The 23,285-nt window shown below is 33.2% G+C and overlaps 1 protein-coding gene across 3 annotated transcripts in view; it reads right to left on the bottom strand.

Annotated features, from left to right (window-relative positions):
• The window catches only part of LRRIQ3 (leucine rich repeats and IQ motif containing 3), a 169,864-nt gene that overhangs the window by 36,603 nt on the left and 109,976 nt on the right, over positions 1-23,285 (bottom strand). For all 3 annotated transcript variants that reach the window (XM_038541655.1, XM_038541657.1, XM_038541656.1), the window contains exon 6: positions 21,736-21,865. In XM_038541655.1, coding sequence (XP_038397583.1) covers positions 21,736-21,865 — 130 coding nt within the window. The remainder of the gene's footprint in view (positions 1-21,735; positions 21,866-23,285) is intronic.

The raw sequence follows: 23,285 nt of genomic DNA, 5'->3' as shown, positions 1-23,285 counted from the left end.
TCCACGGCCCTATGAGTAGGTCTCAGCCTTTCAGTGTGAACGTCACACATGCTCTCAGTTACTTCCCACCTTAGTGGGATGGGAATGCTAGATGAAACATGGCATTTCCCTCCTTCCATGTGAAAGGCTAAAACTGTCTTTGGTTAGGCGTTTTTCTTCTCCCAAGGCAGTTAGGCCCTGGTAGAAACTCAGTAGTCTGGACTCTGGTTATATATCTTCTCCTGAATGCAGACCTTGTTACGAAGAATAAAATGCTCTTGCATATTTCAAAATGATTCCTTTTACTCTCCCTTTGTCAGAAGCATGAGACTGTATTTCTCTACTATTCACTGTGAGAAACTAGTAAAGTTCTAGGAGGCAAAACTCAAAAGTGTGTCCACCCATTCCCTGATGACCAGGTCCTCTTATAAGTTTTCTCTCTTAGACTTGCCCACACTGAGCCGCTAGCCATTTGTCATTCATATTCAGGCTTTCCTACTCCGGCACTGGTCCCTGTGGAGGTTTCCATTGATGGGCTTCTGCTCTGATAAGGTGTCATTCTCTGTATTTGCCTGCTGGGCTCTTCAATTTGGGGGCCAGCAGTTTATTCTGTGACCTCAATTCTCCAATGGGTACTAGAAGAGTTGTTGATTTTTAAGTTTTGTTTTTTTTTTTTTTTTTTCAGCTTTCATTTGTTAGGATGGTGTATTGATTTCTAATCTTCTTACATGCCAGGATGAATTTCTTGTTCATTTTTATCATGTTTTAGTTTTAGGTTAAATAATCTCTATAGATTCATCTTCAAGTTTAATGATTCATTCTTCTGCCAGCTATGATCTACTGTTGGTATGTCTAGTGAACCTTTTATTTTAAATATTGCATTTTTGAAGTAAGAATTTCCAATTATTTTTATTTCATATCTATCTCCTCATTGATACTTTCTATAAATGTCCCCAGATATGTCCACATCTAATTCCCAGAATCTGTAAAAATTACCTTATATGTAAAGAAAGGACTTTGCAGATAAAAGTTAAAAACTGTGTGATGAGCTAATTAACTTGGATTATCCAAGAGGGCCTGATATAATCAACAATAGCCCTTAAAAGACGGATGTAGGATGAGTCAGCACCAGCAGAGAAGGAAATGTAATGATATAAGGAAGAAATTGGAGTTATAAGGCCAGTAGCCCAGAAACACTGTCAGCCACTAGAAGTTGGAAAAGGCAACAAAGATTTATCCTCTAGAGCTTCCAGATGCTAATTTTAGACTTTAAGGTCTATTTTGGACTTCCAACTTCTAGAACTGTGAGAGAATATATTTCTTTTGTTTTAAGCCACTGTTTCATAACTTGTTACACTAGTAAATGAAACTAAAACAGACCTCTCCAAGGTAGCTTCTATTGCCTGCTTCCTCCCTCTTGTATAGGAGTCACAGTTTCCTACTATTTGCATGTCCCATAATTTTATGTCGAAACTTGGACATTTCATATAATATGTGGTAGTAACTCAGGATATGATTCCCACCTATTTCCACCAGCGGACTGATGTTGTTTGCTTAGTCACTTGCTAATTTATTTGGTGACTGAAGTAACTCTTTGAAGTCTCTTTCCCCCTCAATGTAAAGCCACATGATGTCCCTGCTCAGATCCTGCCCCCTTTTTTTATAATCTTTTAGTTTGGCTACCTAGCCAAGTTCAGCCCATGGTTCAGCATAAACCATGTATTGGTTAAAGATTGTGCTAAATCCCCTTACCCAGTTAGGGTTTCCACCTTTTACTGTTTTATGTGTGTGTGAGCATGTATTTGTCTGTCATCACAACTCAGAAATTAAATATTTTTGCCCCATGTTAAGCCAGGGATTAGTAGCTTAGAAGTCATCTGTCCGATGATTTTAAAAAATATTTTGTTTATTTATTTATTTATTATTTATTTACTTATTTATGAGGGGAGGGTACAAAGGGAGAGGGAGAGAGAGAGAACTTCAAGCAGACTCCACACTTTGCACAGAGCCTTACTCTGGCTCAATCTCAGGACCCTAAGATCATGTCCTGAGCAAAATCAAAAGAGTTCAGCACTTAACTAAGCCACCAAGGTGTCCCCGTCTAATCAATTTTGAGATGATGTAACCTTAAGCATGCACAGTCTTCTAAATTAGCAGAGATCTGTATGAATGTATTCTTAATCCTGGCTTCTTAGAAGTTGACTCTGAGTCAAAGGTGCTTGCTATACAGCCAGTGTTTGCTCAGAAGTTTTGCTTAAATCCCTTGTGCCAGTGACTTTTCTATTCAATGTTAATATATCTGTGTGGGAATTAGAAATGCTTTTTTGAGCCTCAAGGTTAACTGTGATCGCTGGAGGGCACTTTGCTGTCACCTCTTCTGGTATCTCTCTTAAACTTCTGGTCATTCTGTTATTTCACTTGTTGCTACTAACATAATGGAACCAGGGTAGCCTGAATTCTGATACTTGGGCTACTTTGGCTTACAAGGCTCTGTTTATCCAACCTTATTATTCTTCACTCACTGCACGCCAGGTTCATAGGTCTTCACCTATGTATGTTTGGATACTCAAACATGTGAAGATATTTCCAATTTATGGCTTTGCTTTGGCATATTCTTTCCTACAATCTTAACATGGATCATTCCTTTTTATCATAAAACAATCTCTCTTCAGAAGTGACCTTATCAGGGCAGCCCTGGTGGCTCAGTGGTTTAACGTCGCCTTGAGCCCAGGGCATGATCCTGGAGACCCAGGATCAAGTCCCACGTCAGGTTCCCTGTGTGGAGCCTGCTTCTCTCTCTGCTTGTGTCTCTGCCTCTCTCTCTCTCTCTCTCTCCCTGTGTCTGTCATGAATAAACAAATAAAATCTTTTTTTTTTTTTTTTTTAAAGAAGTGACCTTATCAGAGTGCCTGGGTGGCTCAGTTCGTTAAGTGTCTGCCTTCAGCTCAGGTCATAAACTCAGGATCCTGGGATGGGTATCACGTTGGGCTCCCTGCTCAGCAGAGAGTCTGCCTCTCCCTCTGCCCTTCCTCCCCTTGTGCTTTCTCCTTCTCTAATAAATATTTTTTTTTAAGTGACCTTATTTATCTAAAGTAGATTTCCTTTTATAAAAAAAAAAAAAAAAAAAAAAAAGGCTGTGTTACCTAATGTAATCCATCACCCTTCCATTTTTCTGTTTTACTCCTACTACTTACCACCATCTAAAATTATTTTGTTGGGGTACTTGGGCGGCTCCATGGTCAGTGGGAAGTCTGCTTATCCCTCTTTCTCTGTTACTCTCCCTGTTCTTGCACTCTGTCTCTCTCTCTCAAATAAATAAAATCTTAAGGATAAAATAAAATAAAACAACTTTGTTTATTCATTTGTTTGTTGCTTATATGGCGGCTTTGTAAACCCCATGAAATCAGAGAGTTTAGATTCTGTAGTCAGAGCACTCATCAATTTCTTGTTCATAGAATGCTTTTATACCTTTAAAAATTATTGAGAACCTTGAAGAGATTTTTAGGGGGGAGAGGTGAATTATATTTATGGATTTTACAATACTATAAGCTAAAACAGAATTTTAAAATTATTTATTCATTTAAGAATAAAATGATAAACTTATTACATGTTAAAATCAGTGATCCCATCATCACAAAATATGTAACCTCTGGAAAATTCCACTTTATACCTGGAAAAGAATAAAAGCATAAAACACAAATAATGCTATTATTATTAGGAAAATAATTTAAACTTTACAACCTCTTGGAAGAACTACGAACCTATAGTATCTGATAAAATACTAACAACAAAAAGACAATATGTTTACATTCAAAGAATTACAAACTACAAGATATTTGGTACTACAGAGGATTTTCAATATAGCCCAGCAATGAATTCTATTGTCTTTATGTAATAATCTCGGCAAATGTTAGCCCAGCTTCTGTTTGCATACCTTTACTTAAAGATGTAACTAATTCTTGAAGTAGCTCATTTTAATTTTGAGCTTCTCTAATTTAAAAACATTTTAAAAAGTTGTTATATTAAAGAATAGTCTTCCCTTGCTTGATTCCAACCCCCCCTTAGCATCATAATTATATTTACACAAATAATTATATGACTTTAATTGGTTAGGATTTTTTTAAAGGGTGAATCATAATCTGATTACCAAGTACTAAGAGGCCTGCCATTATAGTAAAACAATAGATTTTTGTTTCATTCTAGATGTCATAATTCATAAAACTAAATTTCTACCTGCAAATGAAAAGGCACAAAATACATTGTTATGTTATAATAAACCTGAGGTCTACTGAAAGACTATTTCATGTGGACTTGATTTAATTCATGTATCCTTCAGTCTGTTTAAAGTCAGTTTTTTTTGTAAGCGGCTGATTTATACTTATTCCTGTTTGATTAGAAGTTCCTCTCTTTTTAAAGAGATTTGTTTATTTGAGAGATAGAGAGAGAGAAAAGAGAGAGAGGGGGAGAGAGGAAGAGTGTAAGCAGAGGGGAAGCAACATTGGGAGAGAGAGAGGATCTCAAGCAGGCTCCTGCTGAGCACAAGGCCCGATGCAGGGATCAATCCTACAGCCCCGATATCATGATCTGAGCTGAAACCAAAAGGTGGATGCTTAACTGACTGACCCACCCAAGCACCCCTAGAAACATCTCTTATTCATGTGCTTATATAGAGTTTTTTTTTAATTTATCGTAGGATAATTGACAGATATAATTGTATATATTTAAAGTGTACAACATGATGATTTGATTTACACATTCATTGTACAATGATGATCAAGATCAAGATAATTAAAACCTTCATCATTTTACATAGCTATTTCTTATTATTATAAAATGTTATCTTCTTAGACTGAGCTCATTGTTTCTGTCTCAATATTTATAATCCTATTCTTTCATTGTATGTTAGCTAACTCCCCCAGACTCATGAAATATAAGATCATGCTGTTTATATTTTATTCTAGATCTTTCCTGAAAATATTGAAATGAAGAGAGTAATACCAAAATATTCCACTAGAATCTTAACTCCAAGTTAACACTGATTCATTCTATAACTTTTAAGTGTTAAAGAGAAAAACAAAAACTATACCCATGTCTAAATTTTATCCAAAAAGTTATAAGAATCTCTTAAATTAAAAAATATTCCAGAAATCAAGACAGATGTACAAATATTACCTAATTATTTTAATATGAATAGTAATGGAATTATATTTCTTTGATGCTTACTACTTCTCTTTGTAAATTTCTCAGTAAAACTGCACAGCAAAACTTCATAGATAAATTTCAGGCCTATAGGTGTATGAGATCTGACAACAACTACACAAATTATAGCAGCTAACATTTATTGTATAGGTACTATATCCTAGACATTTTACTCCATGACTGTGTATATGCCTGTGCTGAACCTTATGCCAAGTGCTATATACGCATTTTCATTTAATTTTTATAGACTTGAGGAATATCCTTTTATTATGCCCTTTGACCAAAGAAAAAGCAATCACTATAGTTAATATAATTAACACTGTCACAACACACAAAACTTATAACCATAATAATTAACAAAACAAAGGTTGATCTCTTCCTTTTATAAATCTAAAGTGGAAAGGGCATCCCTCCTTCATAGTCTAGCTAACTTACTGAAACATAAGCTCTCCAAAGACTGAAGCAAATAAGTGAGGGAATGGTGTGTTTAAACTACCTTAGCCCCAAAGTGACACACTCATTTCAAATCACAATCTGTTGACCAGAACTAAATTATGCAGCCCCAATCAAACTTTGATGGAAACTTGGAGACAATGGAAAGCGCCATCAAGTCCAAAGTCTTTTAATTTGTACAATAGTTTGTTAATCGGCTATGGATAAGGTTTTAGTCTAAAGACAATGGAATCAAAGACAAGTCATCTGTGTCCTGCTCCACCCATCAATATACAAATTGAATATACAAAGTTGGAATGGGGAAAGACCAAGCTACAAATGGAAACAATAGGAGGCACATACTAATCACAGGTTCACTCTGTGAAGTTCTACGTCAGGTGTGGATTCCTGGATTAGTCCTGGATTAGTCCCTCATTCTGCTTTTTATGACCCCTCACAAAAGTCATAATGTAGTGCTTAGATCTATTTTTTTCCCCCTTGCTTCCTTTCAGTCTCTCTTGCTCTGGCAATTTAATGGAAGTTACCATGAGGGTATCTAAAACAATAGGTGGGAAGTCCACACACCTAATCTAAACTCTGTCCTAAATCATCTATTTTCAACCAACAGGTTTAGACCTTTGTCTCAAAGCCTCATTAAATTTCATGTTTAAGTATTTGGGATTATAAAGTATACAACTTTTCTGAAGGTGAAGAGCTCTAAGTTTCTTAACTCTCAATTCTCTTTTATTTGGCCTTGAAATTCAGCTACTTTGCTGAGATCTTTTCTTTAGGGTTACTTGCCAAACAGTCCAGTACAACCAACACACAGAATACTCCCGTTTTTCAACATCTTCCCCTAGAGCCACTAGCCATACACATTGTTTGCCTCCAAAGTTATCACTGAGAAATGCTTTGCTATTAAAAAAACTGGACTGACATTTGGACTGGAAATGGACATTAATTTTCTCATCTGATCACTAAGATGAGACCATATTTAAGGTTTTTGTTTGGTACTAATTTCTGTATTTATCAGCATAATTAATCTTAACTTCTATCACATATAAGCCCTGAAATCTCAGTATCTTAGCACAGTAAAGATTTACTAATTCTTACCTAAGAACCAACATGTGTCAGTAGAACTTGCAGATATGCTAATGGAATAAATGGCTTCCAAGATGTACTTGGCAGAGCAAGATAATGATGCTCTTAATTGCTTTCACTCTGAAGTGATATTTTACTTTTGCTCACAGTCAAAAGGATAGAAATAATCACATAATTACTACCTTACTGTATGGGAAGCTGGGCAATGCAGGGTGGTATACAGAATATATGGCATTGTTGCTTAGAATCAGAAATTAAATCCAAATATAACTAACTCAAAAGCCTCTTTTTTCTTTCCATCAATTTATCCTTACTTTTATTGAATTTAACATTCTCCCTCTCTGTTCTTGGTAGTAAGGACATAAAAATATTTTAAAAGAAATCTGAACTATTATACTGATATAAAAGTACATTTTTGTTTGTTTGCTTTTAATTTTAAATCTGGCAAGAAAGATTTCTAGTTTTATATGCATGAGTATGCTCTAATTGCTCATCTGAAGTAATTTAGTTGATACTATTTTATATCCTGGACTAAAATCCAGTCATTCTAGCAAACAATTTAGGAGAAAAGGAAAAAAAAAAAAAAAAAAAAAAAAAAAAAAAGCACTGTTAAAATTGCCTAAAGCACAAGTGGATTGAAATCAGCAAGATATGATAAATTGGATGAATTTGAAAGAAAAATGTTGGAGGCAGAAAATGTAATGTGTTTCAATGGAAACCATAAAATCTGCTTTAGAGTCTTCATTTCAGAGTCATAAGTGGATTTAGAGCAAGACAAAGTATGTAATGAGATAAAATAACTAAAGATTGTATAAATCTGATCACAGGCACTTTGATATAATGACCCTCAAATAATTAACCCTTTGACCTTATATTCTGAATAGGAAATAGCATTTTTGTTCTCAGAAATATCTTTTATATATAACAGCTGGCACTTTTTATGAAAGATCTGAATTTACTTCTTCATAACTGTATCTGAAATATAAATGTTGTTCTGAAATAACTGTAGGACTGGCCCATCTTCCAGCTATACTTCCTACAAAGAGTTAAAAAAAAAACACTAACATAATACATAATTTTAGAATTACAATGTCCTTCTGGTATTCCATACCTTTTCTGTATCAATCAAGAAATTTACATGTTTAATTTCCAACACTGAAAAAAATCTCTTAAAATATAAGACAGAAAAGACATTCATTAATTATGATATATACCTTTAAACTATCTGACCTACAGCAATATATCATTTTCATAAAGAAAAAATATTTGGTTCGGCATTATAAAATAGAAACTGGAAGGGATAATTTTAGGTTTATCTTATGTTAAAGGTAAAGTAACTATTTATAATAAGCTAAAAATTAATAAGACATAAATTTTGTATAATATTAACCACTAAAGCACTTAGCAGTTAAGCTGTCATATATAATTTGATTGATTTATTTGACAATATAAATGAAACAATGTAATACTTACCCCCATTCTCAAGTTTCAGATAGGGCCTTTATCTACATAGTCTTATAGAAGTTCCACTGAAACATGTACTATCAACCTTACCACTTAATATACTAGCTCCATTAGGGTAGGGTTTTATATGCCTTGTTTATTGTTGGATTTTGAATGCCTAGAACTGATAAAAATAAAATGTACTAATAACCTAAAATGTAGTAAAAAAAATAGTATAACAAAATACTCTCTCAATTTCAGAACCTGTTGTAAGGGTGAGAGGAAAGAGGTAAAGCATCGGAACAATGATCCACTCATTGTTTATAAAGTGGATGCCCACAGGAAAGGAAAGAAGGCAGGCAATCTAACTTAATCCCCATGTCAACAGAAACTCCAGAAAAAAGAGTCAAATGATAATTTCTAGGAGGAAGAGACTTCAACTATTGAATGCCTTTAGCAGGATGGTGCCTGGCGAAAGCACTGCTTATATTAAATAAACCAAGAATCTATGAGGTTGCACTCTCCAGAGAATGTCATATAAACTATACAACTATCTGAAATAAAAAAACAGAAATATTTCATAATGTAAACACTTGCCTCTCAGTGTGAGGTAAACCCATTAAATCTCACTAAAGAAAAATAAATAAATAAATAAATCTCACTAAAGATTTCATCTATTTTGCTGGGCCATAGGTACTTGTTTTTCAAGGGAAGAAAGAACCTGTAAAGCCACCCTTGATGTTCCAGATCTCTCCCTGTTTTATTTAAGCTTCTTGATTATTTGTATCCTTGAAATTATTAGTAAAGTTTGACACTGGGATAAAATCTATGTTTTATGTGAGTCTAATTTGAGAATTTATTCATGTTAAATTGGCTTGTGGATGAAAGAAAGTGAGGATAACATATAACTTACGTAATCATAAAATCACTCAAATTGGGACATGTTTAAGACTGAGAGACATTATTATTAATAATTACACCAAGAAACAGGTACTAATTGAGACTTTCAAGGGCAAAACTGAGACATACAGTCATGGTACAAATAGCCCTGGTTCCTTCATTCATTAGTGTTTTTGTTTTCCTGCAAAATACTTTAAAGTTTTGTCAATTTGAAATGTCTTGCTGAGAAAGTAGATGGGGAAATATGGACCCTTGTAGGAGCTGCAATATTCAGTAATATATGAATTATTCTGGCTGACCTTATAATAACAATATAAAGATTAGAAAAACCATATCATGACATAATTGTATGTTATATTTAATTAAACATTTAAAAATTATATAGTACTACTTACGGACAGTTTGTTTACCCACATTATATTTATCTGCATGAATATTAACATTTAAGAATGACATCTTAAAGTTGGAATTATGGTAACAGATGATAAGAATAGCATTCAGAATAATTTATATACTTTCAGAATCATTGCACATTACGTACATCTCAAAGGAATCTTATGCAGTGCCTAAGGCTTAGGAATTACTCAAGGTATGAAGATATAAAAATATACAAAATGTATAATTGATGATATTAGAACCATTACCTACCAGGGCAGACTTTTTTGGAGATTTTGGAGGCAGCATAAAAACTTAGTTATAAACTAAATTATGTGATTCTTGTTTTTATAAACTAATTTAAGGACCATGAACAGGGCTTAGTGGATCCATGTGCCCCGTGAAATTATAAATAAAATAAATGAGGGTTCATATCTGCATTTTGAGGAACAAAGAGAGGCTAATTATTTTATCACATTCTTAAATTTCCTCAGATTTGGATTTGTGAAAAAAGGAAAAAGAATATTAAGAATCACAGAAACTCTGTCTAGGGGATAGGCCCTCTTCATGATGTCCTATATTATGAGACAATAATTGCTCACATTCATGCTATGGTTAATGAAGGCATTTCTGGCATAGTAGGAGCTTGATACCTATTAGCAGACTGTACCATTTTGAAAAATATTAACCTGTAGCCATTCATTCAAATTCTCTTTATCTTAAAAGGAGAGAGGAGTAATTGCCTAACTGCTTTTTACTAAACTCTCTCTCCCCTACTTAACAACCTATATTTTGTAAACCTTCTGATATCTAGGATTAACTTTGGGAATAACATTTTGATTATTCAAATATTCTAATTATAATGTTCTTTTGTATATCATATATCGATCAATTTTCAAATTATAAACAAGATATTCATAACACATGATGTGATGAGCAGTGGGTGTTATATGGAACTGATAAATTATTGAACACTACCATCTGAAACTAATGATGTACTATATGTTGGCTAATTGAATTTAAATTAAAAAAAGATTCATAACACCAAAAATGTCTTTGGATCATAATTTAAAAATTCTGTTATTCAGAAGGTTGATTTCTTTCTTTCAGTGTCTTGAGTTTATTATGAATATGAAGACCACAGATTATAAAACTCTTCAAAAAATTAAATTTGACATTGTCTTCACTTCTTTATTTCCATTCACTTTGAACTTTTGCAAGCATTGTTTCTGTCTGCCACGTTGTTGAAGTTGGTCTTTGTCAATTTCACAATCAACTCCCTATGTTCAAATTCAATAAATACTCTTTGTTCTTTTATTCCAAGACTTTTCAGCTAGTATTCAATTCAGTTGAATAGTCTCTTTTTATTTTAAATTAGTTTTATCAGATTAGTATATGTATACGTTTTTTAGGTCAAGAAGTATTATAAAGCCTAACATTTTAAAAAATTCTCACTACTAAAGACAACAAAAATAAGACATCAATAATAAGTCTTGATCAGAAATAGTACATAGTTATTTAAAGCACAGAACTTGATTTGGCAATTCACATTTACAGAAAGAAGCTACATGTTCTTATTAAAAATATTTGAGATATCTTACTTGAGAGATTTTATATATATATGAAATTTATATGCATATGTATTTCATATTCATTTCACACATATATATACAGATACATATGTATATTCCTTACTATGTTATATTTTATCATAATTATATAATATGAAGAAATATACTATCAAGAAAACATATTATAAAGAAAAAATACTGTAAAGAAAATATTTTTACCAAGCTCCAGGTGGATTCTCCCTAAACCATCCATTTTGCCTCAGTGTGCCATAAATATTTTATCATTTTCAACGTGTGCTATGTATGATTCAAGTAAGGCTGAGAAATACTGCTTTGTAAGTTTGCAGAATAACTGTTCACTATTATACCTCAAGTTCACATAGCTACTTAATACTTGTTGAGAAATTAATGAATAAAAGGATAAACTACATAATTAGACATATAGGGTATCAGGAGATTCTATTGTATCCTTGTTGGCTCTACAGCAAAGCATGAATGTTATGTTTAAGAGAGGGTAACAAGGAATTACTACTATCCATTTGTTTACTTGTTGCAATACAATTTACCTCTTTCGGATAAAGCTATAAATCATTTATATATTGATTCAAGATCACTTAAGAATACTCCCTGTGGGCAAAATATATTGCCAGATGTTACAGAAGACAGAAATAAATAAATAAATAAATAAATAAATAGTCATTGTTTTTAAGGAATTCATATTTTGGCAAGAGGAAGTTTGCCCAAAACAACCATAACAAAAAGTAGAGACAAATAGAGGGTTATGGGATGCATAAGACCAAGGCATTAATTGTGATTGTTAGGGAGAACAAAAGCTTACTGGATAAAATAAATGTAATTACAGTATTGCAGATAAGTGGGTTTCAAAAGGCAAAAACGGATGCACTTAAGGTGGAGAAAAATATCACTCAATAAAAAAAAAACAGAAAGAAAGCAGTTTTTTGTCCTGAATTGATAAAAATTCATGTGCCCCCAAAATCTTTTCAAGAACATAAATACAATTTCTGACTGCTTTTAAAATTAACCATTTTATTAAAGCAAGTATAAAGTAATTTGTTATGATTTAAATAAAAGAAATATGGGAAAATGTTATTTTTGCTCTACTTCTAATTATAATGATTTTAGATAAATAATATACTCTTCTATTTCAATAGCTTTTTAAACATGAGAAATATTAAAAATTAATGGGAAACAATAGAATTTCATATAAAATGGGTGGTTCCACAATATGTTGAATGACAAAAGGGATGACAGATTTTATTAGATTTCATATTCAGATAGCTTAATCTAATACAACCATATTCCCATGCACATAATTTAATTATTACATAGTGAAACATTTATAGTTCTCAAGAGGCATCACTATGAAACAGAAAGGACACTAGATTTTGAATGAGGAAACAGAACCTAGAATTAGTACTAGCTGTGACACTTTGGATCATGTGACCTTGGATAAATTATCTTAGCTATTTAAATTCCGTTTCCTCATGGAAAAAAAAATTAATTGTTACAATGTGACATCATCTAGCACTGGTATGGCTAAGACATTTTAATTTTCACTATACATTGGTTGTGGTTGCAAAACACACTCCATTGAGAGGGAAGTACGATTTATGAATGTTTTCTAAGGGTTCAGTCATCCCTTGCTTTGGAATAGGTATCCCAAAACTCTCTACTTCCTCCTCTTGTTCCTACTTTTCCTTCCTTCTACATATTTGATATAAAATATGGCTCAATTTAAAGTCAGCTCAATTTAAAATATTAATATAGACTTTAGATTAAACAGGAAGCTTTAAATAACACATTTTTGCTTTCTCTCGAACCCCAGTACAATGAGAAAGAAAACATGGGTGACACCAAAAATTATTTGGAAGCTAGAAGCACATTGATGAAGGGTAACTGACAACTAACCACTATGAAGTTGAATTAAAGAATAAATAAATAAAAGAATAAAGCTGATTCACAATGCAGAACACTAAAAAAGGTAGGAAATTTGAAACATGGTTTAAAAAATCGTTTGAAAGGCATAATTAGATCAAATGACTCTTTGACAACTACACACAAACCAGGTGACTCTTTCATCCATTTGCCCTTAAAGGAGACTAAAGATTCACTCTTTGGAAAAGTTAAACTAGAAAAATTATAGACTTGAGGGCACCAAGTACAGCTAAAGATGGGGGATGACTGAAAACTGGAAGATGAAATGATAGTCCTCATACCAAGCTGAGAACAACAGCAGTCACTCTTGTATCATAGGTAAAATATTGGAAGAGTCTTCTGAAGAAACCCCATATTATAGGTTCCTGAATAAAGAGCCTGGACACCATTTAATTATCCTACATTAACACCTACAAGTCAATAAAATCATACCACATATAGGAAGAGTTTCCAAGCAGCATTTCAGAACCTTAATTTTAAGTGAATGAACAAGCAAAGATTAGCAGCATTGTCACAAAAGCTAAGAAGAAAGTAACTTGGAGAAAAACCATCCACACACACACATACAAAAATACACGGTATTAATATCCTTTAAGTTGCAGAGAAGATATTGTATCTATGAACCCAACACAGCAGTATATTTAAAAATTTGATTATAAAATTTAAAAATATAAGTAGAGGATAAAATGAGTAAATACCCCAGAAAAGAGAACAAATATAAAAAGAGGTGGGGAAATATGAGATAAAAAGTAAGAAAGTTAGAGGATCAGTCCAAGAGGTCCACCTGAATAACAGGAGTCATAGGAAGAGAATACACAATGGAGAAAATGATGAAATAAATAAAAGAATAATGTGTCAGCAAAATAGCAGACTAGAAAGTCTCATATTCTTATTCTCCCTCAGAAACATCAAATAAATAACTACAGAATGACTAACATAACTTTAAATGAGCTCTAGAAATGAATCAAAGATTTACAATAACTAGGTAAACCCCAACCAAGGAAAAGTCATTTTCAAAACAGTAAGACATTTGTGACATTTTTACTTGCCCTTTCCTCCCCTCTCCCCAGTGTGATGTAGCACAGTCAGGAAGAAGCAGCCCACTTTTCATTTTTCTCCCTTAGGATGGAAAGAGCAGAATAAAACTTGTTTGGAATGTTCTAGCCTGTGTCTGGACTGCCTAGAGGACTGGTTTGTTTCTAACCAGACTCAAATCCTCAGGAGAGGAATGGCAACATAGGTATCAGACTGAAATCTACTGAAGGCAGTAATGATACATAAAACTGCAGGGGAATTGCAGATCCACAGAGTCCTAGGATAAAATAGTTGTTGTTTTTTTTTTTTTTTTCAAAAAAGAAAAAAAAATATTTTCCTTCAAAATAAAATGTACAACCAGAAGAGGTCAGGGCATGGGGCAGTAGGAGTAGAGGGGATACCAGAGAGCCCATTTGGGGGCAGGAATCTGCCTCTGACCCCACTCCACACCTTTGCCAAGAAGAAAGAGTTTGTAAGCCAGATATTTCAGAATGGAAGGAAAAGAGGTGCTGCACCAGTGCTTTTCCTGGAGCAAGTCACCCTTCAGGTACAGAGCACCACCTCCATAAGGCAGTGTCAGAACCGCAGACTGGCCGAGCCCTTAAAAATCATACAACGCCCCCACCCCCCCAAAAAAAATCATACAGCCTTCCAACCCTCCATCACCCACATGGACACATTGAGGCTCAGGCAGGGAGAAGAAAGTAGAGAAATGCAAAACAAAATTTATGTCCCCAAAATGAATCCAGGGAGAGACTTTGAGAAATTAAGACATTTAAAGGAACTTGGGGAAAATCAAAACAAAGGAAAACCATACACACACTGACCGAGACGGTATGCCTGCCCAGAAAAGACCTTTGAAGATCTTAAGCCTTTACCCTGAGTTGATCTCAAGGCTTAGGGGTTTGCTAAATAGTGAAAGTCTTCCATGAGATCAGCAAATATTGAAAGAAGTAGCTATTTTACAAATGCTCAATTTTCAACAATCAGAAAACAGGGGAAAAAATACGGAAGCAAGGTCCATTTAAAGAAACAAAATAAATCCACAGTAACTGTCCCTAAACACACATATCAGAATTACTAGATAAAAATTTTACTTATTACTTATAAATTTTATTTTAATTCCAGTAGAGTTAACATACAGTGTTATATTAGTTTCAGGTGTACAATATAAGGATTCAACAATTTTATACATTACTTAGTGCTCATCAAGATAAGTACTCTTTTTTCTTTTTAAATGATTTACTTATTTATTTTAGAGAGAGAGAGACAGAGAGAAGGGGGGAGGGGCAGAAGGGGAGAATTATATTTAATATTAATATTAATATTGAAGCAGATTCCATAGTGAGCACTGAGCCCAATGCAGGACTCTCTCTCACAACTCTAAGATCAAGATCTGAGCTGAACCTAAATGTTGGATACTTTAATCAACTCGGCTACCCAGGTGTCCCAAAATAAGTATTATTAATCCCCTTCATCTATTCCATCCATCCTCCTACCCACCTCTCTGCTGCTAACCATCAGTTTGTTCTCTATAGATAAGAGTTTGTTTTTTTTGGTTTCTCTCTCTTTTTAAAATTTGCACTTGTGTTTTGTTTCTTAAATTCCACAAATGAGTGAAATCAAATGATATAACCCTTTCTCTGACTTATTTTGCTTGACATTATTCTCTCTAGTTCCATCCATGTTATTGGAAATGGCAAGATTTCATTCTTTTTGATGGCTAAGTAATGTTCCACTGTATGTATGTGTGTATATGTACATATCTCCTTTATCCATTTTATCTATCAATGGACAATTGGGCTGCTTCCATAATTTGGTTATTGGAAATAATGCTGCAATAAATATAGGGGTACATATATTAAAATTAGTGCTTTCATATTCTTTGGGTAAATGCCCAGTAGTGGAATTATTGGATCATATGATAGTTCTATCTTTAATTTTTTGAGGAACTTCCATACTCTTCTACAGTGGCTGCACCAGTTTGTATTTCTACCAACAGTGCATGAGGGTTCCTTTTTCTCCACATCCTAACTAACATTTTTTTGTTTCTTGTGTTGTTGATGTTAGTCATTCTAACAGGTGTGAAGTGTTATCTCATTGTGGTTTTGATTTTCATTTCCTTGATGATTAGTGACGTTGAATATTTTTTTCATGTTAGACAAAAAAATTTAAAACAACAGTTTTAAATATGCTCAAAAAGACAAAAGAAAACATAGGTAAATAATGAAAGGAAATAATATATAAACAAAATAAGAATATCAATAAAGAGATAGAAATTATTAAGAAAAATTAAACAGAAATTTTGGAGCAGAAAAATAAAATCACTGAATTGAAAAATTCACTAGCAGTTCAACAGTAGATGTAAAAAAATGGAAAAATAACAAAATTAAAGACATCTCTTGAAATAATAAAGTCTATAGAACAAAATAAAAGCAAATGAAGAAAAATGAACAGGAATAAGGAATTTATGGGATACTGTCAAATGGTTCAAAATATGCATTATGGGAATACCAGAAGGCAAAAAGAGTAAGGAATAGATATGTTATTTGAAGAAATAATAGCAGAACCTCCCAAATTTATGGAAACACATGCATTTACAAATCAGAGAAGTTCTATAAATGTCAAGGAGGATAAGCAAAATGAGACCCATAATGGGAGACATTACCAAAAGACAAACACATAAAAAGAATCTTGAAAGCTACGAGAGAAAATTGATTCATTAAATACAAAGGATTTTCAATAATTAGCAGATATATCAGCAGAAACTCTGCATGCCTAGGAGGCAGTAGGAGGATATATTTAAAGTACTAAAATTAAAACAAAAACCTATTGACTGAGAATTCTATATTTAGTATATCTCTGTGATAATTAATTTTATATGGTAACATAGTTAAACCATGGAACCCAGATATCTGGCCAAACATTATTCTAGATGTTTCTGTAAAGTTATATTTTAGAAGAGATTAGCATTTAAACCAAAAGACCTTGACTAGAGACAAATAAGGGCACTATACAATAAAAAGGTCAATTCACTAAGAAGATATAATAATTATAAACACACACCTACCAAGCATCAGAGAAACAAAATAAATAATACAACCATTTACAGTTTGAGTCGGAAATAAACATCTCTACAATAATAGTAGGAGACTTCAATACCTCACTTTCAACATCAGATAGAACAAGAGATCAAAGTAAGCAGAGGACTTAAACAACATTTTAAACAAATTGGACCTAATAGACATATATAAAATACTACAAACAACAGCAGAATATATATTTTTCTCATGTGCACATAGAACATTGTCTAGGATGAAAGACTTGTACACTGAAACCTACAATATGTTGCTGAAAGAAAGTAAAGAAGACACACAAAAAAAATGGAAAAACATCCTATGTTTGTGGACCGGAAGCCTTAGTATAACTAAACTACTACTCAATTTGTAGTAATCTACAAATTCAATGTACTCCTTATCAAAATCTGAATAGTATTTTAGCAGAAATAGAAAAATCCATCCTAAATTCATATAAAATTTCAAGTGACCCCAAAGAGCTAAAACAATCCTGAAAAAGAAGAAGAAAATTGTAGTTTTCACACCTCATCATTTTGAAACTTACTACAAAACTATAGTAATCACAACAGTGTGGTTCTGATAGAAAGACAGTCAATGGAATAGAATAGAAGCTCAGAAGTAAATGCTTGTATATAGGATCAAATGATTTTCAAAATGGATAACAATATGACTCAATAGGGAAAGGACAGTCTTTTCACCAAATGATACTTGAGGATGCCTGGGTGGCTGAGTAGGTTAGGAATACGATTCTTGGTTTTGGCTCAGGTGATGACCTCAGGATTGTGAGACTGAGCCCCGCATCTGGCTCTGCACTGGGCAAGAAGCCTGCTTAAGCTTTCTCTCTCCCTCTCCCTCTGATCCTCTGGCCCCCAGACTTATGCCCTCTCTCTCTCTCTGTCTTAAAAAATAAAAAAACAACAACAAAAAAGTCATGCTCAGAAAATGGAATTCCATGTGCAAAAAGGTAAAGTTGGACTCTCTTACTTTGCAATAGTATACTTTTATGGATCAAAAACTTTTGTGCATCAGAGAGTACTATTAAATAAGTAAAATGGAATTCTTTTTAATTCTCCATAGAATAGGAGAATATTTGCAAATCATATACTGATAAGAGATTGATATCTAGAATATGTAAAGAAATCCTGCAATTCAATAGCAATGAAAAAAGCTAACAGTATACTTAGAAAACAGACAAATGACTTGAATAAACATTTCTACAAAGAGGGTATACACATGGCCAATAAGCACATGAAAAGGTGCTCAGCATCACTAATCATTAAGGAAATGCAAAACAAAAGCACAATGAGATACGGCCTCACATCCATTAGGATGGTTACCATAAGGAAAAAAAAAAAAAAAGAAGGAAAAGAAGAGAAAAGAACAAGTGTAGGATGTGAAAAAATTAGAGCCTTCATACACTGTTGCTGGGAATGTAGAATGGTACATCTGCTGTAGCAAACAGTATGATGGTTCTTTAAAACATTAAAATATCATATGATCCAGCAATTCCACTTCTGGCCATATACTCAAAACAACAAAAAGCATGGTCTCAAAGAGTTATCTGTACACCCATGTTCATAGCAACATTATTCACAATAGCTAAACTATGGAAGAAATCCAAGTGTCAATTAACAGATGAAAGGATAAGCAAAACACAGTTGACCCTTGGACAATGCAGGGATTAGGGGCACCATCTCCCCAAACAGTTGAACTCCATGGAAACTTTTGGATCACCAAAAACTTAACTACTAATAGCTTATCAAAGACCAAAAGTCTTACTGATAACATAAACAGTCAATTAACATATGTTTTGTATGTTATATGTATTATATAGTATATTCTTCCAATAAAGTAAGCTAGAAAAAAATTAAGAAAATCATAAGAAAAGATATATTTACAGTACTAATATTTATAAAAAGTAAATCTGTGTAAGTGATCCTGTAGAGTTCAAGCCTATACTGTTCAAAGGTTACAATGGAATATTTATTATTTAACCTTAAAAAGGAAAAAAAAAAATATGTGACATGCTTCCACATAAATCAACTTTAAAGACATTATGCTAAATAAAATAAACCAGTCACAAAAGGATAAATATTGTATGATTCCACTTATATGAGATATCTAGAGTAATCAAATTCTAGATGCAGAAGTGGAATAGTGGTTTCAGAGGTTGGGGATGGGTGAGGAATGGGAGGTAGTGTGCAATGGGCACATAGTTTCAATTGAAGAAGGAAGATGGAAAGGTTCCGCAGATGTATTGGTCATGATGGTTGCACAATGTAAACATACTTAATGTACAGTTTAAAATGCTTAAGATAGTTAAGTTTTATGTTATATATATCACCAAAAATATATGAGAGAAATACCCAGAACTGATGGATATAAATTTTCAGATTGAAAAACTATGATAAATTAAATAGAAAAATAATCTGGCCAAGCAAGCAAACAAATATTTCTGAGATAAATCACTATGAAATTGCAGAACACCTGGTATAAAAAGAAAATGCTAAAAGTTTCCAGTCAGAAGGGAAAAACAATAAATAGACATTCATATACAACAGATTGAGAACTAAAAGGCAATGGACTCAAAGGAAACAATGGAAGTTAGGAGACGATAAAGTAATTCTGAAAAATTTCTCAAAGCTCTACGTAATCAAATCATCAACCAAATATAGGTGTGTAGCATAATGACTTATGTAGGCTTTCAAGGTTTTAACAAATGTACCTCCTATATATAATTTCTCAGTACACTAACAGAGAAGGCGCTGTTTTAAAATAAGAAAATAAACCAAGAAAGACCAAGATACAGAGTACTAGCATGGAGACAAAGGAATTCGCAGGATCCCAGCTTAAGAGATGTACACCAAAATGGTTGATGTAAGAGTAGGTTTAGAGAGTAAGCAGTCCTGATTAAATCAGCAAATAGGCTCAAGCAGAAATATCATGGAAAAAAAACAAACAAACCGTGTGTGGGTGATTAGGGACGATGGTGGTTTGAATGATATGAGATTTTCAAACAAGTTTTCAAAAAAATGGTGTAAATAAGCAAACATATCCTAATATATTGTTTGGTTCAGCTGCGAGTAATATGTCATAATAATTAATATTAATAATACAACCATAATAATTAGAATAGTAAATATTAATTAACCCGCAAATAGTGATGATATAATTCTAAGGGGGAATAGAGGAGGGGATGTGTATGTTGGGTTTATTATGGAGGATTTATAAGAAAATTAAATCTTCATCTTTTATAGTGGATATTTGTAAATAACATCTAAAACTAAGAAAAGAAAGTTCAGCAGAATAAGCATGTTATTTGAAATGTAAAAGTAAAACACAGAAGAGTTAGCTAAAATTATTAACTGATAGGTGTTGGGGTATCAGGAAGACTAAGTATAGAGGTATGATGCTTGGAACTACTATTTTTCCATCATTTCATTTTTGTTTATAACTCTAGGAGTTAAATAACTGGATATAAATAAAATTATTTTTAAATAACAATGTAGAGCTTTATAAAATATGTACGGTATATAAAACTTATAGGTAACTGATGAAATAACAAAGGCACTGACAAATAAGGAACCGCAGAGACAGACAAAGATACACAAAGAAAACAAAAGGGGATAAAGACACCACTGAGTTTTTAAAAAGAGAAAGATGTGAATATTAAGAATTAAAAGGTCAGAGCAAGAGAGAAATGAGGAGATATTCAATAGGTATAAAGTTTCAGTCATACAAGATAAAAAATGTTCTAGAGATCTGCTGTGCAACATTATGACTATGGTTAAAATTATTGTATTACGTGTTTAAAAAGTCTGTTAAAAGGGTAGGTCTCATAGAAGTGGTTTTATCACAAGAATTTTAAAAGGTATTAGAAAATTGACAATTATTTCAAATAATTTTATAAAAATGATTATATGATTCTTCTGTGAAAGACAGAGGCAAAGAATGCCATTGGCCATACATAAAATTTTATCAAAAAATTCTGCATAAACAACAGAAAAAAAGTACACATTTGATAACCAAAATCTTATTAACATAGGATAAAATGTATTTTTATTGACAAAACAATTATGTCCAAAGCCTGAAGGAAATTTAATATCATTTAATTGAAATTATTTATATTAATCAATCTGATACTTGACAGATTTCCTTAAAGAGGAACCATGCTGACACAGCCATACAGCAACAAAGCTATCAATTCAGTATGCTGCTAACAACTATTTCTCTTAATTACCTAATACTGAAAATCCAGTTGATATCCAGGAAACAACCTTCTGAATATTTACATTTATAAAATATTAAATGAGATATGGATATTTTATCTAGAAGTTTCAACATATATTTCATGGAATCTTATATTTGTAATTCAAAATTAACATGCCATTTTTTTTTAAGATTTTGTTTACTTATTCATGAGAGTCACAGAGAGAGAGAGAGAGAGAGAGAGAGAGAGAGGCAGAGACACAGGCAGAGGGAGAAGCAGGCTCCATTCAGGGAGCCCAACGTGGGACTCGATCCTGGGTCTCCAGGATCATACCCTGGGCTGAAGGTGGCGCTGAACTGCTGAGCCACCCGGGCTGCCCTACATGCCCCATTTTTAATGAATTTACTCTTCATCAAAATATATTCATACATATAATTTAAAAATCCATATAACTAACCTTTTTGAATGAGATGTCTTGACTTTTTTGATTTTATACCAATATCTTGTGTTTTTAATTCATAGATAATAGAGGAAACATGTTTTCTCTGTTCTCTAGGATTTTTTAAGTCAACAGGAGAATATAAACTCTGTGGAAACAAAATAAAAGCAATGACGACCATGATAACGTCTGTTCTATATGTTTTAGAATTCTCAAAGAACTCTCACATTTATTATACAGTACCATGGTTGATTTTATTAAAAAAAAATCTTTGAGATTAGGCAGACTTAGGAAAAGATGAAAAGAGCTGCACTGTGGATAATTTTGATAAATTGTCTTTCTATTAAGAGTTTATGATATAAAAAAAAGAGTCAATGATATACTTTGGAGCATGCTCGAAGGGAAAAAGGGGCTTGTCAGGAAGGTTCCATGACAAAACTAAACAAACAAGCAAGCCAAAAACCAGTGGGGAAGAGAAGCAAGATGGTGTTGCCCAGAAAGCCTGAAGAAAGATTTAGGTTAAGGAACTGCAAGACGATACTATTTCACAGAATACTAAAAAAGATAGGAACATAGAAAGAAAGAGAAATGGCACCAGAATGATCACAAGTCTTAAAAATACAAGTGGATCTGATATGTATGGAAGGAATAACAAGTAGAATATTCAAAGGAGCTTCATGGAGAGTTGGGGGCACTATCAGATGTAAGCTATACAATGTCTGTAAATTGGCTGGAAATATCTGAATAATTAATACTGTGTTATCTGTCTGTGTCTTCACCACTGGTTCAGAGGATCCACCAGGCCATCAGGAACCCAGGCTCTTTCAAAATTTATCACCTCTCTCTTACCCTCCAAGGCTTCTATCCTCACGGCTTACTCGTGAGTAAAGATAGCTAGCAGAGCTCTACACACCATGTCCGTGTTTCAGTCACCGAGATGGAGGAAAAGGGGAAAATGGCAAAGGTGTACAGGCTGTGTATCTTAAGGTACGTTCCCAGAGGTCCTTCCAATAACTTCTCTTTACATCTTCTTGGCTACTCATGGTGGTGACAAAGGAGAGTGTAAGCAATACAACCTTTTTTGTAGGTACTTTTCTCCTGGAGTAAAATTTGAGGTTTCTCACCAAGAAAGAAGAAAGGGACAGATATTGGTAGGCAACCACAGTCTGCCACAGAGAAAAAAAAATCAGAGTTTGAGGAGGGGATATACATTTGTATTCTGAGAAATGTTCCCAGGATATTATGCTCCTTTGATGAATGCCACTGGCCTAAATTCTGAAGACTCACAAATATGTATCTTCAGATAGTATTCCTACTTTTTACATAGCACTCATTAATTACTATGAGCTATGTTTTCACCCAGGAAAATCTCACAGACATCTCATACTCCATAGAATTTAAGTCCTGTCTTTCCTCCAAATATATTATAAGTTATTTCTGGTTTTGGTAAATAGCACTGCCTTCATCCAAGAGGAGAGTCACATAAACTCTAATATATAACAGCAGATAGAATTTTGAAACAAAAAACTTATTGCCATATTTCCCCTACCTTGACCTGCCCACTTGCC

Source organism: Canis lupus, chromosome 6 (assembly GCF_011100685.1).
Source record: "Canis lupus familiaris isolate Mischka breed German Shepherd chromosome 6, alternate assembly UU_Cfam_GSD_1.0, whole genome shotgun sequence".
NCBI classification, from domain to species: domain Eukaryota; kingdom Metazoa; phylum Chordata; class Mammalia; order Carnivora; family Canidae; genus Canis; species Canis lupus.
Note: the sequence above shows the minus strand (reverse complement) of the source record. Positions and strands in the feature narration are given on the sequence as shown.